Source organism: Sturnira hondurensis, unplaced genomic scaffold, assembly GCF_014824575.4.
Source record: "Sturnira hondurensis isolate 20B ecotype Veracruz unplaced genomic scaffold, ASM1482457v3 Scaffold0001872, whole genome shotgun sequence".
Classification (NCBI taxonomy): domain Eukaryota; kingdom Metazoa; phylum Chordata; class Mammalia; order Chiroptera; family Phyllostomidae; genus Sturnira; species Sturnira hondurensis.
In genome coordinates this window covers 11,638,125-11,656,657 of record NW_028074503.1, presented here as the reverse complement: position 1 = coordinate 11,656,657, position 18,533 = coordinate 11,638,125, and the positions used below count along the sequence as shown (strand labels likewise).

The 18,533-nt window shown below is 35.8% G+C and overlaps 1 protein-coding gene across 2 annotated transcripts in view; it reads right to left on the bottom strand.

Annotated features, from left to right (window-relative positions):
• The window catches only part of ASXL3 (ASXL transcriptional regulator 3), a 172,897-nt gene that overhangs the window by 113,953 nt on the left and 40,411 nt on the right, over positions 1-18,533 (bottom strand). Inside the window, exons 3-4 of one of the 2 annotated variants that reach the window (XM_037032627.1) lie at positions 5,899-6,107; positions 5,657-5,659 (exon numbers count right to left, since the gene is read on the bottom strand). Coding sequence is in view for 1 of the 2 variants with exons in the window: in XM_037032620.1 (XP_036888515.1) it covers positions 12,129-12,131 (3 nt within the window). In the remaining variant the exon portion in view is untranslated. Of the gene's footprint in view, positions 1-5,656; positions 5,660-5,898; positions 6,108-12,128; positions 12,132-18,533 lie in introns of both variants that reach the window. The other variant, XM_037032620.1, reaches the window with a different exon arrangement.

Genomic DNA, 18,533 nt, shown 5'->3' with positions numbered 1-18,533 from the left:
GGTCAATTAGTATCCTGCGATACTGGACTGCAGGGAAGATGACAAGAACCTCACCAGAGCAAGCGTGGCAGGGCAGAGATGTAGAAAAAGAGTCAAGGAATATATGAAAAGACATATGGGCAGGGGAAAATCAGAAGGACATAGAAACTGGCCAGATGTGTAAGACAAGGGAGAAGAAATTTAGGATTGCTCCAGGGACTGGGGCAAACGGTGGTATAATTAAGATAGACAGTTGGAGAAGAGGTAAGTTTGGGGAAATATATGGTGAATTTAGTTCTACACTTACTAATTTAAAGCTAGCACTGAAAATTCAGATACATGCTTGAATCACAGAGTTAAGGTTGGGGCCAGAGAGAGACACTGGGGAACCATGAGCATGTCCACGGTACTTAGAAAAAAGAAAATCGATAGGCACAGATGGAGTTTAAAATAACATAAGATGGTAAAATGAATGACTTGAACTCATTATATTCCAAAAGTCAGGAAACTACATGGGAAAATGTTTCTGAGATAAAAAGGAAAAAAGAATCCTATGAAGAATTTCATTATAATAATGAGGTGTGACTCTTACTTCGGGATATGATTATTTTAGAAGTCAGAATAAATCTCCTTATTCATAGGTAGTAATAACCTACAACTAGAAAATTACCTAGATCTAGCCAGCAGGAACCCTTCTTTTAAATATAGTTTTTCTTTTAAAAAGCACTATGTAAGAACATTATAAAATATCTGTCAATTGAAGAAAAGGTGAGAAAAACCACTCAAAATCCCAACTCCTTAAAGCAACCCTGAAATTCTATGAAATAGAAATTTTATAAAGTTCTTTGGCCTACTTTTCTGGTATATTTATATTTTAAAGTTATCATTTATCTAGCTGTTGAATCACAATATTTTATTCTATATTATACCCTTTCTATACTACTATGAAACCATCATAGATATGTCAAATGGTTAAACATATTCTATCAACTTATTTCAAGTGGGCAATTTTCAATTTGGCTGCATATTAAAACTTTTGGGGAAATTTTTAAAAAGCAAGTTTTGAGGACACTCCAAATTATTAAAAAAAATTTCTGGATGGGATAATCAGCATTAGCATTTTCTCATATCTTTCCAAATGCTTCAAATATACAGCCAAGCTTGAGAACCACTGATATCACCAGTGAACATTTAAATTATATTTTTGTTTATAACAAAAACAGCATTGATATGAATATTATGGTGTACATAATACTTCTTCTTATACTCAAGAACAGTTTAATATAGGCTTGCAGAAGTGGCATTATTAATTCAAAAGATGTAAGTTATATAATGACTTTTTTACAAATAACGCCCACTGGCTTTTCAAATGAGTGGTTTAGGTTTACATTCTTGCCAGTAGTACACAAGCAAGAAGCATCATTTGGAGTCAAGGTGAAGTGCATGGACTGATTAATTTACTAGGTAAACTGAGAAACAACCCCCAATCATTACTTTCCCCTGCATTTCTATGATTATATTAGTAAGATCAAATGCATATTCACATACTTGCTTATCCCCTAGTTCTGTGGGCTAGAGTTCTCCTGTTCCTGTCCTCTGACCACAGTGCTCTAAGCTCATTATTTTGCTTATTGTTTTAATAATCTCTTTATAGTATACCTTTATAATATTAACCAAAACATTTTCTCCAGTGTCACTTAATGTTTTGTGTTTCATATGCAGACACACAAATTTTTATGTAGTCAATTAAGTCCATTTTTCCTTTGTAGTTTATTTTATAGCTTCTAACTCTCAAAAGTCACTTCCCTGTCAAAGGTAAATTACAGTGTTAGATTTTAATTTTTCTGATTTCTTTTCACTGGTATGACTTTTCATATTTAAATTTTCAATTATGTCTGTATCTTCCCTAACATAAACACAACTAACATATTACATGTTCAATACACATGTAGCATTTTTAATGCCTTTCTCTGGTTCACAAAGAAGAGCAGAGCTCCTTTGTCCAATATTTAATTTCTGATTCATTCCCCCACATCTTCTCTGCAAAAGACTCTGGTACTACTCATTGGAATTCCTTGATCAGCAGAATGTCAAAAGAATTCAGCTCAGAGTTTTGCTGGCTATGGGAAAAATTTTTACCTTTAAATGTTTGATAAAGGAAAGGTCTAAAATTAACTTCACCAACTAAAACTGTTAAGATTGGCATTCCTACCACAGGACAACTGTCCATTTATTTTAGCTTTCTTCTCTCCTCCCTTTTCCCTTCTCTTTCTCTGTCCACTTACATTCTCAAGGCAGTTTGTTCAGCGGTAGTCGCCTGCTTTCATTAGAAGTGTTACCATATAAAGACATTTAATGAACATAGCCTTCTCACCATAAAACGGACGTTTTGTGAAATTCAAATATCAGAGTTACTTGGGATGGCATGCAATACATTCACAAAATTTAAATAGATTTATACAGCAGAAACAAACTTGACAAAAGGCCTAATTTCTAGGTAAGATCTCTTATAGAAACAATAGGCTTTGAGGAAGGAAAAATAAATACAAATACCAGTGAATTCAAGCATCCTTCCTTTCTCCAAACTTAGTATCTGACACTTAAATATCTACCCAAGAATCCGGCAGCAGGCCTACGAGAAATTTAACACAAATAGCTCTTGTTTCCATTTCGTCCCTTGGGAGACAGGATTCATGAGAGACGTACGTTGGGAGCAGAAACTGCAGAAATGCTTATGTTTTCTACAAGCCATAGGAATACTCTTCCATACAGAATTAAACAGTAAAGTAAAGGTAACAGTGGCTAGGATCAATGCGAATACAAAAATAGAATGAATAATATGGTTTCAGGCTAATGGTTTTGGAAAACTATAAAATTATACACACATACATATTAATAGACTCCAAAAGTAATGCCACTAATATATTATATATGTATATATAACCTCTGTTTTACAGAAATAAACATCTTCCTTAGGAAAAAATGCGCATTTTGATGACCCACGGGAGAAATGTATCTTTAAACAAAACAAGATTTCCTGTACATTATTTTACAGTAATACCAATGTTCCAACCAGGCACAGAGGGGCCCTCTTGGCAGCAACTCCAACAAGAAAATAAGAAAACAACATGTAAATGTAATCGGGGTGGAAAGGAGAATTTGAGAGCCAAGGCAATAATTCAAGAATATTTTTAAAAACTGGAGCCCTACTTAATCAACTAACTAAATGGTAACTGATCAAACAGTTGCAAAAATTACAGAGAACTATCTATGTTTGTACAACAATAAGAGAAATGACTTTCTGCCTTCCTTCATTTTTTAATGTTTAAAAAGCAAAACTTGGAAGATCATGGCTGCTGACCACTGGGCACGCATCTTATTTAAGGAAGCACAATGCCAATCCACTCATTTGACCTGAATTAATATTCTTGAGATTTTACAGTCACTTAAAGCTTTCAGGAAATGGTTCCTCCACGCACCTGCCACCTAATTCCATGAAATCAATATTTCACTTGAGCTAAGTCAGGAAATCTTAAGTGATGAACTCAATTTATGACTGTTGCTTCATGAGCTGCTAGTAGATAAAACCTAACAGTGAAGATGAAAATCATCACAGTTAAATAGCTTTACTTCTTTTGGGAGGGATGTTGACTAAGGTACTGTTAGCATAATTAACAAAAAGCATGTCATATTATGATAACAATAACAATTTTAATATGTGATACATACTTTTCTATTGCCGCATGTCAGTGTATAGCAATGAGACAACATTCTCTGCCTGTGCCTGAAATGAACCTATTGTGATTAAGACATACAGCTGCCCATCAATATAAAAATGAAAACTGATAATACTGATCCAAGCTTCACCCCCAGGTAAAAGAGCACAAGTATTTACTGAAATCCAGGTATGTTACCACTTAAGCAGAACACAAAAATTCACCACATTTGCAGTCACAAGCACCATGTCACATATGAAAGGCAGCAGTAAGCTGAGGTTCCTCATAGAAAAGTTTTATAGACATAGAAAAATTTTTCTAAAAGCTTTCAGAAACAGTAAACCCCTAGTATTGGTCTCCAAATGTTGTCTCTCCTCCAATAATTACAAACTACCTGATTGACTTCCATACATTGATCCTTAGAGTTTCCTAGGATTTAAATGTGGGGTACCATTACTTCATTTTCAAAACAGAGAATGAACAGAGATAAAATCTGAAATTCTAAACATGTTCAACCCCTTAAACAGTAAATCTTTCCTCCTGGCTGGTGTGGCTCAATGGATTGAGCACCAGCCTTCAAACCAAAGAAAGGGTCACTGGTCTGATTCCCAGTCAAGACATGTGCCTGGGTTGTGGGCCGCATTCCCAGAGGGGGCGTGTGAGAGGCAACCACACATTGATGTTTCTCTTCCTATCTCCCTCCCTTCCCCTCTCTATAAAAATACAAATAAATAAACATCTTATTTAAAAATTGTAAATCCTGGATGGTCCTAAAATCATTCCTTTTGTCACTTGGCTTGTTAAACTGAATTTTAAGAAAGCTCTGGAAATTTTCAAAACAAACACATTATAGTATAGTACATTCCTGTACCTCTCATTTCCTCTTGGTTTGCTCATGCCTTCTAATAGGCATTCATTCTCTTCTTTTTTTTCCCTGTTGGGACACGCACTTCACATCCTACATTTTCCTGTGGCCTACCATTTGACTATGATAGAAAGACTGAGCTTTGGAATCAGCCAGACCCCAGCTCAAATATTAGATCTTCTACTTATAACTGTGTGATATCAACAAGATACCTAACTTCTCTCAGCATCAATTTCCTCATCTGTAGAATGAAGAAATAGCACTCACTTCTCAATGTCACTCTGTGGATTAAATTAGCTAAAAAAAAACCAGAAACTGCTTGGCTTAGTGCCTAACACTGATCAGTTACTGCATAAACGTTAGTTTCCTGCCCTTTTGCCAAAATGACATTCAACAGACAGTTCTAATGATATATACAGACACATATATCAATGGTTCTTTATTTTAGTTATTTACTTGTATTCTACTCCCTAGACCTAATTGATAAACTTCCTTCACGTTCAATAATCATCAAGGTTTTCATTGCCCTAAAGAAAATAATTAAAATAATATTACATGAGGAAAAACCAAAAGAGGTATCAAATTTCTAAAGGACATGTTTAAAATTGAAGAAATTCTAGAACATTGTCTATAAAAAACTTAAAATGCCCAACCAGTCTGATAGAAGGCAAGGCAGAAAACTCTTGATTGTACAACCCAATTTGATTCTTAGTAAAACAGGGTTAGAATGATGAAGGACTCTGTGGAGATAAAGCAAAACATTCTCTGGGAAAAATCACTCATCACCCTCAAGAATATATATTATTGTAGTCAGGCTACTTTGCTTAAAAGAGCCCCAGGCAAAAGGGTGAACAAACAGACTACAATTCTGGCAAGAAAGATCATGGAGACACGGTTGCTGTTCACAGGGGAACAGGCTTGAATATATACTAGGAAAGAAAATATAACATTTCTATCTAACACTGTAGTAGGATTTTCATTTATAGATAAATGTGTAGTCAAAATATGGCCACAGTTTACAGAGACTGTAATGCAGACAGAGGAATTAGCAAGCACACCAAGGCCTCCCAAATTTTCCCTTTCCAACAAATCACACTTTCTCAGTTTCAATTCTAGTCTGCCCTGTCACACTGATGAAACAGAGTAACATATGTGAGTGACGTCCATCTGGGATTCACCTTCTACACAGTCATTCGAATCACTCTGCCTGGCTTTCAGGTGTCCAGTTGTCTTCTCAAACCCACTAGGCATGAACAGGGAATGAGTGACAACTATGGGGCTCCACACAGGGAGACCCTCGGTGTCCGTTTTCACCCAATGTCACTAGCTGGTACCTACCCGGAAGGAATGAATGGAACCACTCCACTGCAATCCCAGCCACTCCTGCTAGTTCAAGCATTCGGTTCAGCATCACATCATGACCAACACGAAAGCAGCTGAGGCTCTAATATAATCATCATGGAAAGGTGTCCCAAATCCTTCATTCGAGGAAGATCCTTCATACACACCAACGCTGTCTCCAAGCCATGCCGGGGTCTGAAACCAGACTGGAAAATATTATATATGTGTATATATAGTAAAACTCCCACAAACCATTCTTCCACTCTATCGCATTTGTTTACAGCTGCGTAACCCATCCTATGTATATATATGTATTTATATATATGTATATATATTGCCTTCTCAAGGAGAAAATATGAACATTCAAGGAAAGATCCTTTTCATAGCAGAAGGTAAACTGAAAGCATATGAAGACCTGGTGCTGCCTGGTAAGGTAGTTGAGGCGGTCCCAAATGCAACATACTTTGTCCTGAAGGGAAAAGAGAAAACACAATATTGGTTTCCAAGGCTAGTCTTCTACACTTGGTAAACAGGATCAAACTATTCCAATACTATTTAAAAAGAAAAAGAAAAATTTTGGCTTTGTGGGAAGGCAATGCCAGATTAGCCCTTGAAGCTCTGCTGGGTCACCAAATGTGCCTCTCTCCTCCGGAATTCCACTATGTGCACCACTTTCAAAGTGCTGCCCACCGTGGCCCTGACTGCATCGTCAGACTCCCCACTGACCGCCGCGCTCCACACTGACAGCACTTGCTAATCCCGCCGAAGGGCCAGGGACCTTGGAATGAGTAACAACCTCACATGGTCGGAATAATAGTAATAGTAATAACAACAATAATAATATCCATGGAGTCCCGAGAACTATTACATGTTAAACATCAAGAACAAATGAGCTTAAAATACATTGATTTTTCTTATCCCTTAATGAATAGGCTTTTTAGAAACAAAGTGATAGACATTATATAAAGTTTTCAAAGTTTAACCAAAGAATTCACTACTTTGCTCTAATTGAGACCTTTATTAAAAGATTAAGGACTACACATTTCCTTTTGCTTTTTCCTGTCTCCTAAACTAATGTAACACTGAAAACTAAAAATTTCAATCCCAGTATAAAATGTTTCTAAGTTTCTATATTCCCCAGAATGTTTCTAAAATAAAATTAAATAGGTTAGATCATTGCAGTATTATTTTCTATGTACATATCCCAAATTTTTACTTGCAACCAGTAAATGGCTATTTATAAAACTGCTCATCATATAATTCCACTTAAAATTAACATAATTCCATCCTCTAATCTCCATTTCACTTGCTCTACTGGCCAGAATCACTGGATTCTTGCCAGTTATATTCAGCCTGTACTACAATGAAAAAGCTTGTTAATGTCCATTTGGTGCATTGCCTCCTATACCCACTCAGAATACACTTTGGTTCCCAAATCAATTATTCCACTGGTGTCAAATGGAATTTGACAGGTCTGGACCTTTGACTTAAATAGAATACTCGTTATGTTTTTTTTAGATGTTTTCCACTAACTTTATTGCATCTCATAAAACAGTGACACCTCTCTCACAAGAAAAGTGCAAAGAATGAATGGATCACTGAGGCAAAGACCTCAGAAAATATTACACTTAAAGGAACAGATCACTTAGTTGTTTACCGTCCACTTGGTGCTCAGCAATACACAATGCATTTACTTCTTAAGTTTTAAACTCCTCATTTGACACATTGACCCTCTGTGCCTAACCCTGAGGGTCTGACCAACTATAGTAATGTAAGCATCACCATTCCTTATACAGCTGTTAGCTAAAGATGTCAATAAATAATGTATATTCCAATCAAATAAACATTTACTGAGATGTCTGCCATAATCTAGGAACTACACAGAATACACAAATATGAGCATGTGACTAGCTATCTTGGAATTCAGAGCTTAGTTAGGAGAAAGACATATAAACAAAAAGAACTTGGATAGGGATACATTAAAACACCCTCCTTGGAATATGAAAAAGGAACCAGATTTACACCCAGGAATTGTGGGTAAAGGTTCCCAGGGGAGATGACAATCTGCCTCTGAAATGATAAAGATGTGTTAAGGGGCAGTGACGGTAACAACCATCACTAAGACATTAGCATATGTGTACTTTGTAAGATTCTTGGAAATCAGATCACTACTCAAAAGTAAAATATTTGCTGTCCTATATTTAGTTTAACAGACAGCAAAGCTGTTTCAGTATACTGGAAAACTCCTGGTACACTGTAAACACTTAATGAATATTATACAAGGCAAAAATATCACACAAATTATACATTATTTATGTAATAGAGGCATACAAATGACATATATTTTCCAGGTAATTAATTGTTACCTACATATTTAAATGTAGCCCTCCTAAGAGACAGCAAAGTGGTTTTGTTCAGTACAGTCTATTCTCTAAAATTGCAATTTGTGTATGTGAAGCTTCGCAGCCAAATTTCAGAAAAAAATTGGATGATTATACAAATTCATAGGACTCTAAGACATATCATCTTCCTCCAAACATACCAGTTAGATAATTATCAGGAGGTATTGTCAGGAAACTACAAGTTAATACATATAAGTCTGGAGGATGAGAAAGGAGAGGAAATACTACATCAGTATTGCACATTCTAAAGGCTAAATTGGCCCACGTATGAGAGCTAGCTAGAGAAATAAACCTTTTGAGTTACAATTAAGATCCCTCCAAAAGCCTCTCATTTAATGAGAAATAACTTATTCACTGGCATATTGCAAATAAGAAAATATCTGATACTAGCGTCTGAACATTATTCATTGACAGGTATCATATTAAAAATAATTTAGGCTCTGATTCATCAAGTAACCATCGTTTTAAATTGTGTCACTGAATCTAAGCCAAGAACACAGACTAGAATTCCTTTTCCAACTTCAAAAAATTTTACATAAAATTAAGTATTAAACAATACTATATACTTCTTACTGAAATGCAAATCTTTTGGAACCACTGTACCAAAATACTACTGTGAAATTTCTTAGAGTACAAATTTGACTTAATAACCCATTCAATCTTGATTAATTTCCCTAGATTCCTAATAATATAGTAAACAGTGAAATCTCATAAATCAAATACCTTAAAATTTACCGCATATTTTTCAAATTACTTTATCTTCCTAATACCCTTATGATGCAGATTAAAAGTTATAATATCCCCCATTTTACTGGAGAGGCAAAAAAGAAAAAAGACGGAGTGACTTATCCAGGATAATACATTATGTTACAGAGTAGAGCTAGAATTCAAATTGCCACTCACTCAATCAGAAAATACCATGAACCTATTATATGAAGGGCACCATGGGGAAGACAAGGATCAATAATACATAATCTCTACAATTAAGGAAATTGCAGTCCTATTATAACATAAGAAAATTTTAGTCTATTAGATGCTACAATAAAGGAACACATATACTGGGTTATAGTGGAATAGCAAAGGTAAAACAATGAGTTACAGATGGAGTTAAAAAGTTCTTCACTGAGATGGTGTTATATGGCATTTGAATTGGGCTTTCAAGGTATGGAGTGAAAAACAAGAAATGGTGAAGGTCATTGCAGGCTGAGCAGAGTGAGAAAGACAATATATGGAATATTTGCATAAAATCAAATATACAGATACTTTTTTCTAAGCATCAAAAATGATAATACATATCTAACCTAAATCAAGTATTAGGTTTAATTAAACCTAATATTTGATTTAATTAAACCAAAACCAAGTATTTGATTTAATTAAATCAAACGTGATTTAATTAAAAATAAATACAGCAGAGGCTGAAAGTTGTCCTGCAGTAACTCCCTTTCCCTACAGTTAAGACTCCCACAAGTTATCTGAGAACATGGCTCCTGCATTAGACTATCTTCTCCATCTTTCCATTCAGTTAAGTGCAACTACGTGTCTGGCCAACGGGGCATAAGAAAAACATGCACTCAACTTTCAGAACACATCTATAAAGGGACTGCATATGCCTCTTCTTCCAGCTGCATCTTGGGACATAAATTTCATGGCAAGCCATATTAGACCTTGGAAATGAGAAAATCCTAAGTATAACAGGGCAACAAGACAAAAGGACCCTGGCTCCCTGGATACTGGGGTATAGCAAAGTTATCTCATCATTCCTTGGACTATCTACCTCGAGACCAGACTATGATAAATGAACTTTTACTTGACTTAACTGCTTATTTTGGGACTCCATGATACCCATACAAACATGTACACTAATTTATATAAATAGGCTATGCTATAAAGTAAATACAAATTAAAAATAAATTTTTGGTTCTCAAGTCTCAAACTTGAGGAAATACCTAATCTGAAGATAATTAAATTAATTGCAAAACATTTAATATAATCAATAATATATAATTGTAATAGATTTTCAAATTTATTTTTAAATTTTAATCTGTATAAACACCCCAGAAAGATCAGAAATCTACATCACAATCTTGTAAGAGAAGAGCAAGACAATATATCATGAATTCATTATAGAAAGTGTTTGATAGCTCCGCATTGTACTGGATTTAACCTCATTTGGCCCATAAAATTATCATTATATATGTTCTATATGCATTGATATGTTAAAGATCCACTTATCAAGAAAAGCCAATTGAGTTATTAATGCCAGAAAAAAAGAATCCATAAATGAAAATTAGATTTTTGCTGTATGTTCACATTAGTTGACAATGTTTTCATTTACCCATTGGACTTGTCAGACCATTTGATTTTATTGCAATCACATTTAAATATTTGATTGTTATCCATTTTATGTTTTATATAAAAGAGAGAAGAATTTAGTAACTATTATATCACAGTGTGAGTGAAGAAACGGAATAGGCTGCAAGAGTCCAAAAGGGGCAATTCTGAAAGGAGAACAATGGGTGCTGGATGGCTCGTTTGCATCAAATTGTCTGCAGGCACAACTATTTGCCCTTGCTTCACATATTACCTCATATTACAGGCATTCCTACAAATAAATGGAATAAGCATATTTAATAAAATGATCTCAGGCATGGTGCCTTACTGAGCTCACTGGCTCTCCACATCAGTCCACAAAGCAGGACGTAGTGCTTCCCCTATTCTCATTGTCCTTCTTTGGGCAAGAGAGTTTGATGGTGACAAGAAGCCAGTGAGGTCAGAATGAAGAGTATTAGATTACCATCTGAAGGATACACTACAGTACAATCTCTCTTGTACCCCTAACTCCCACCAAGAGTGTTACAAATATGTACTACTGAAGGCAAATAAAATCAGGTAACAGAGAGTGACTGAATCAGTGAAAACCTACCACTTCAGCAAAATCAATTGAAAGGCTTGTCCCTTATAATAGTACCTTAGTACAGAAGATTTATATTTTCTTTATGTGGTCTGGCTGTCCTTACTACTGGCCTTTCACACATTCTTCTCAAATTCTGAAATAATCAGTCTCTTCTAAGTTTAAAGATAAATCAAATGTTTACTAGTTTTATTATGGTGGACAACTCATCTTCTCTAAGCCTTAATTTATTAATATGTAAAATAAAAGTTTATTTGACCTACAAAGTTCTTACCAGAAACAAAATCGTAAGTTCTGACATAGACCTCACTCACATCTTAGATTGCATCCTAATATAGGAGAGGCTGCTCTGTCTTATGATTTTAAAGAAGTTTGATTTCAATTAAATTCTCAAAGCATGGCTTAACACTGAGATAGTAATGGTACCAGCAAATGGTCCCTTGTATAAACTATTCCTGACTTTACCAAAGGATATGATTCCTCAGCTCTGCGGAATTATTCAGCCCACTACTCTCTTATCACAACAAACACTTCTAATAAAAGCTAGGAATTTCTTCAGTGACCAGGGAGTTGAAAATTGTGTAAGGGAATGACTGGATTTAAAATTTAGATAATGATCTGCTCCTACTCGAAATTCTACAGATACTATTTCACAATTTCTCATCATTCTCTTATGAGAATAGATAAGAATATATCACTATATCTAATATGCATACTAATTTATAAAACTTTGAAAACTAAAAGTTGTAAGTGGCTGACACGAAAGAATGGCATCCAAAAAGAGTAAATTAAGGAAATTCTAAAATTGAAAAATCAAGTTAACATTTCCAATACTAAGGATGGATAAAGAAGTGAGCTGGAGAATCTATTCTTATTAATTCCAAATAGTACTTTCTGTATTCCTAATTAAGTACTTTCTTTGTTGGGTTTGGAAATATGGGGGAATTCTCAAGTGATCTTTGTTAATCCAAACACTTAAGAATGTAAACTTTGAGTCATTCTTGAAATTTTCCCACTAGCAACAACTTGTTCCAATAAATCTTCATGAATATCACATTATATACATATATATACATACATATATATAGTCCAGCAAAAGTAATGCCTGCTTGAATGCAGTTGTGAATGGTATGTGGGTATTTAAATGTTTTGCATGAGATGGACAGCAATTTGAACATTTCACCTAAAATGTCACATGGTTTGCATGAGTGTGATGTTATGTTACAGAATTACATGCTTATGATTCTGTAATGAAAAGCGGTGCTATTTGTGCTGGACCCTCTCTCTCTCTCTCTCTATATATATATACATATATATATATACATATATCAACCAGCAGGTCACCTTTGATAAACACAAATTAAGCAACACATTGAACAATAATGATTGTACAAATTGTTCTATTTCATGCAGACATGCTACAGAAGAACTAAACGATGAGTTCAGGCCAGCCACAGTGACCTTAAGAGGATGTGCTCTGCCTGGAAATTTTATACCTGTCTTCTGTAAAAATAAAGAAGGAAGAGTGGTGTTTTTATACCCCCTGGTGGAAATACAAGGAAGGGTTGAGATGAGGAAGGATGGGTAAGTGTCTCTGATACAGCTGACCTATAACAGGAAAGTATACGTGATTATTTTCTGCTTAAGCAAATTTCTCTTAAAATGCAGTAATGATGCTTCTGAACTTGCATTCACTTATTCGTTTGGGCCTGCTTTCCTTTCCCTAGATGCATTTGTTTCTTTTTTAAATTCTTTTATTGTTATTCAATTACAGTTGTCTGCATTCCCCCCACCCCAGCCCAACCCCCTTCCCTCCCTATATGTATTTCTTAAAAGGAGAACAATATTACTAACTTAACCTTCCCTACCCCAACCGAAGCATGATTTAGTCAGTCCCATCTATTTTCATGTTGTTGTTCCACACAGGTAACAACTGCCACCCTCTAATATTGCCTTTTGGACTACCTACATTTTGTTAGCAACTCTGGTTTGACGTGTCACAGTTATAGCAAGTTCCCCAGAAACAAGTGCCAATCTCTAAGTTCAGTACCAACAAGAAAACAGAGTCTTAAAAAGTCGTTGGTTTTCCCATTCTCCAAGGTATGCTTTCCACTGTCCCAGCTTTACCTTCTAAAATGAACAGCGAGGAGTTACATTTCAGATATGTCCAGCTGCTGTCCACAGGCCCCGGTCTTCCCTCATGGCCATACTCCTCATGGGGGACAGGCATGACAAGTTCATCTGAGTCTTCGTATCCTCCAAATCGAAGTGGGTTATGGAACATATTTTTACTCTTCAACCCCGTTTACAAGTAGGCTTCAAACTGAAAGAGTCTCAACACACCTATATCTACAGGCTAGTCCTGAATATCAGTAATAGATAAGACACTCAACAATTAGCCAGAAAAACTGCTGAGGGAGATGAGAAGAATTTACTCAATAGAATTTTATCACCAATACTTTTCTTAATAAAAACTTCATTAGGCTGACGCTGCTATAAGTATTTAAAAAGGTCAAGTGCAACTGGTTCTAAATCAGACATGAAATCCTTGTCTTGTCACTTGCTAGCTGGATAAACTGCCTCCGTTTCTCTATTTATAATATGGGAAATCTAGCATCAACCGACTTCAAAGATTCCTAAAAGATAATTCATGTGAAGTCCTTAACATTGGGCCTAACATAGTTTAATGACAAAAAGTTGTTATTATTTTAATGCTCAGCCTGCTGTCCTCAATCCGCTTAACATATGCATAAAATATGGTATCTCAGCATTATGCAAACAAATGAATGGAGACAGATGTGTATTCCCTACAATAGTAACCTTATATTTGTGATGGAAAGGCACCAGTTTTTGGCATAATAGAATATAGTATATTCTACTAAACATTCAAGAGAAAATTTAGAAATTCCTATATTAAAAAAATTCAAAATAATAGTAATTAAAAAAACCATTTTTCACTGGGCTAAAAACATCCTTCCCAGAGAGTGGTTAAAAGACCTAATGAAATGGTGCAGAGAACGATGGTCTGCAACCCGGCTGGTAGATCACCAAAACCAGGGGCTACATTTTGTTAATCCAGCAACTTTTACAGTCCCGAGAACAAAGCATAGGCTTAATGAGTGAGAATGGAACGAATACATGCCTGAAAGCTTCCATAAAACCCCCAGGACCTTACACAGTGAGCATAGTAGGTATGGTGTTTAACTGACTTCATGTTACAATACCTGTATATCCGTGACTTTATTTTCATTTCTCTGATGTGCTTTAATTTGACTACCAAGCACCTGAAACAGCTCTGTGCCTGCATACCTGAGTACTGTGAACCTGGCCAGAAGATGATTACCGACTGAAGATAAAGCAGAGCCAGAACAGAAGCCCTGCACAGCACCCAGAACAGGCTTTAGCTTTTAAAAAATATGTTAATAGAAATCAACTTTTTTCTTCTTTATTGCACTTACCGGGATAACACTGGTTAACGAAACTATACAGGTTTCAGGTGCACATTTCTACAACACAACATCTGTGCACGGTATTGTGTCCACCACCCCGAGTTGAGTCTCCTTCCATCACCATTTATCCTCCATACACTCCTCTACCTTCCCCCACCCCTCCTCCCCATGGCAATCACCCCACTGCTGTCTATGTCCGTGAGTTTCTTTCTTTCTTTTCTTTTTTGCTCATCCCTTCACTCCCTCAGAATCCCCCAACAGCTGTCAGCCTGCTCTCTATTTATGAGACTATAAATTTCAGGCATACTCCCAGTCAGTAATTATTAATTTGATTTTGTATAGGCATGTCAGAGGGTATAGGGTAAATAGCCCTTAATTGCCCTGAAAGAACGAAAACTTATTCTTAGGAATTATGCACTGTAGCTTTTAGAAAACCTGGCTTAACAAACTGTCATAATTTTTATTCCTCTGAAAACAAATCAACTATAAAAAGAAGTCCCCATGTCAGCGTATCAACTGTTTTGCATTTGAATTACGTTGCAAGTTCAAAACAATGAAGCAAAACTAAAATCACTGAGGCATGTGGCAATTAAGAGGACAAGCAATGAAATGAAGAGATACAGAGAAAAATGCCAAAAATTAAATGAAATCACCCCAGCTAAATGCCTATTCCTCCCCAAAGATTCTCACCTGCATAGATCCATAGAAAGGCTCATCTACAAATGTAATTTTATATCCATTTCTGCTTCTATTTCTGCACTGAAATGTTTATAGAGAGCTCAGTATTTCAGGAGTAAATTATACCTAGATCTTGATAAAGCTGAAATCACCTAAATTACCTTTTAGTTCAATTATTTGGAAGAATGGAGAAAGTTTGACAAAATAAAAAGGTGTATTAAGAAATAGCCGTTTCATAGCTGTGATTGCATACCTTAGTGAATATTGATGCCTTGAGATATATATGCAGTCACCACAGCTATGTTTACCAAAGGCTTCAAATAAAATCCAAATCAATTTATGTTACGTGAATTTACACATTTTATTTGAACACAAAACACCTCAAGTATTCTATTGGTTTATGTTAGGAATAACATGAAAACACACACTAGAAGTATGTTAAAATGGAAGCATAGTGCAGTTTTAGGCATATTGTTATGAGAATACTTTCCAAGATGATTCAGATACTCAAAATTCTACAAATATTCTCATGGTATGCCATGAATTATGAAAACAGATTTCCAAATTCTGAATCCCTGTTATGAACTGAGTTTTCACATACTGAAGTCCTAGCCCCTAGTGTGGCTGTATGTGGAGATGGGACCTCTAAGGAAGTGGTTAAGGTTGTACGAGGACATAATGACAGGCCCTTGGTCTCACAGGAATAGCCTGCTTATAAGAGACATCGGAGAGTTTACTCTCTCTGTACACACACACCTGAGAATGGCCCTGTGAGGACATGGCGAGAAGGTGCCTATCCACAAGCCAAGAAAAGAGGACTCATCACAAACCCACCCTGCTGGACCCTGATATGGGACTTCTAACCCCCAGAAATGTCAGAAGATAAATTTCTATTGTTTAAGCTATCCTGTCTATGGTGTTTGGTTGTGGCTGCCTGGGCAGACTAAGCCCATCACACATGACTTCGATCTGGGAACCAGGAAGAGTGCTGCTGTTCCAACTTTGATACATTGAGTGAGGCATTCTATCCGAACAGCTCTTCCTCCCCATTTGGCAATCCAATCTTATCGCCTCTATGGACCAATGGGATGACTACCAGAAACGCAATCCTCCAACACACACACACACACACACACACACACACACACGGGCGCGCGTGCAACAGAGTTCATGAATGATAATGGGGGAAATTTCACCAGGACGCAAGTCGTCAATGTGGCTGCAACCCCAGATGTTTGAACACAAAGGCTTTTTAGTGGCCCAAGTACAGACTGATTAGGGGTGTGCTAAGGAGTTTAAAACTGACCCCACAGGGTAATGTCTCACATAATTATTTTTTAACTCGGGAAATGCTTCCATAGTAATATATCTTATCATACCCCTAAAGAATTATCTTAATGACCTTGTTGATATAAAAAAATAATTTTAAGTAAAAATAGTTCCATTTGACAAATTCAATAATTATGTTTAAATAAGCAGTAATATCCACATATGGATTATGAATTCTTACATGCAAGTTTTACACCAGTTAATTTAAAGCTAATTATGTACAAAATGGAAAAGAATGCTATCTAACAACTTACTAAGTGATATATTTTGGGAGGAACCAAATGTGTATAAGCATACCAGACTGAAATTTCAAAAATGTCTTTTAATTGTACCCTGAGTTATTATAACATCATACATTTAGTCAGATGTCATCTGAATAGGAAAAAAGTATACCAGTTTTATCTAATTATCACTGAACATACAACTGGCAATAACTTTTGATGCAGCGTTTACTAGTTGTAATATATTATCTAGAATATTGTGGGTTATCAGTTAACAACTGCTACTGTAGGTGGTAGCTCTTGAGAAAAAAAGTGGATTTAAGAAGGGGGAGACCATGTTTAAAGAAATCAGGTACGAAGACAGTGTGTTAATCTAGTTAAGAAATTATAAGTGACCCATTTTGTGTATGTGACAAACAGAAATCTAGTATGTAGCCCCCAAACTTGAAAACATCTATCTGTAATGATACATGCACCCCCATGTTCACCACAGCATTCATGGTGGCTAAGACACTGAAACAACCAAATGCCCTTTGATGGATGGTTTGATAAAGAAGATACAGTACATATATACGGTGGAATACTACTCAGCCATAAGAAAAGATGAAATATTGGCATTTGTAACATGATATGGATAGATCTTGAAAACATTATGCTAAGCAAAAGAAGTCAGGTGGAAAAAAATAAAAAACCATATAATTTCACTCACATGTGGGATATAAAACCAAAAACAACAGATGAACAAACAAGACACAAAAACTCATAGACACAGACAATAGTATCAACCGACTTCTAGTATGGTGGGTACCAGAGTGGGGCGATGTAGGGAGGGGTGAAGAAGGTTAACCATATGGTGATGGAAGGTGACTTGACTTTGGATTGTGAACACACAATGCAATCTACAGATGACATACTATAAAAACATACACTTGAAACCTATATAATCTTATTAACCAATGCTGCTCCAACAAATATAATTCTAAAAAGAAATTATATATGTACAATTGAATGAATGAACAGCGAAGAGTGGGGATACCAAGAAAGAAAGATATATTTAGGAAACAGAACTAACACTAGTCCAGTAGCACATGGGCATGGGGGTAGGGGAGCAGAGAGTTAGGAATGAGTCTAATTTAAATTTCTAATATGAGTAATGGCAACAAGAAAAATCTATGTTGACTAAGAGACAGATTATATATTCCGAAGGCTTGTTTATATACACTCATGGGCACACCGACATACATACATAAAATATATTCAGATCACCCTACGTTTGTTTAATAACACCACTGCCTCCTCCATCCCTAAGTAGCTGACGGTACACACCATTTACACAATGAGAGGATTAAATGTGAGCAAATGGCAGGAATGACACTGTGCATTAACACTGGAATTGTAAAACACCCCTACACAAACAAGCTCACCCACCACTGCAGTTCGAAAAGGATGGATGCCAACATGGAGTCTGGAGATAAGAATTGATTTTGCAGTAGAAATTATTTGTGTTTCTTTCTTATCTGCAGACAAAACATTTCAGCAGCAAGAAAGAATCATCTCCTATAGCACTAATTAGAAACATAAATCTCGCTGAGAAAAATGCCAGGAAATTTTATTGTTTGTCACTATACATGGTAATAGAATT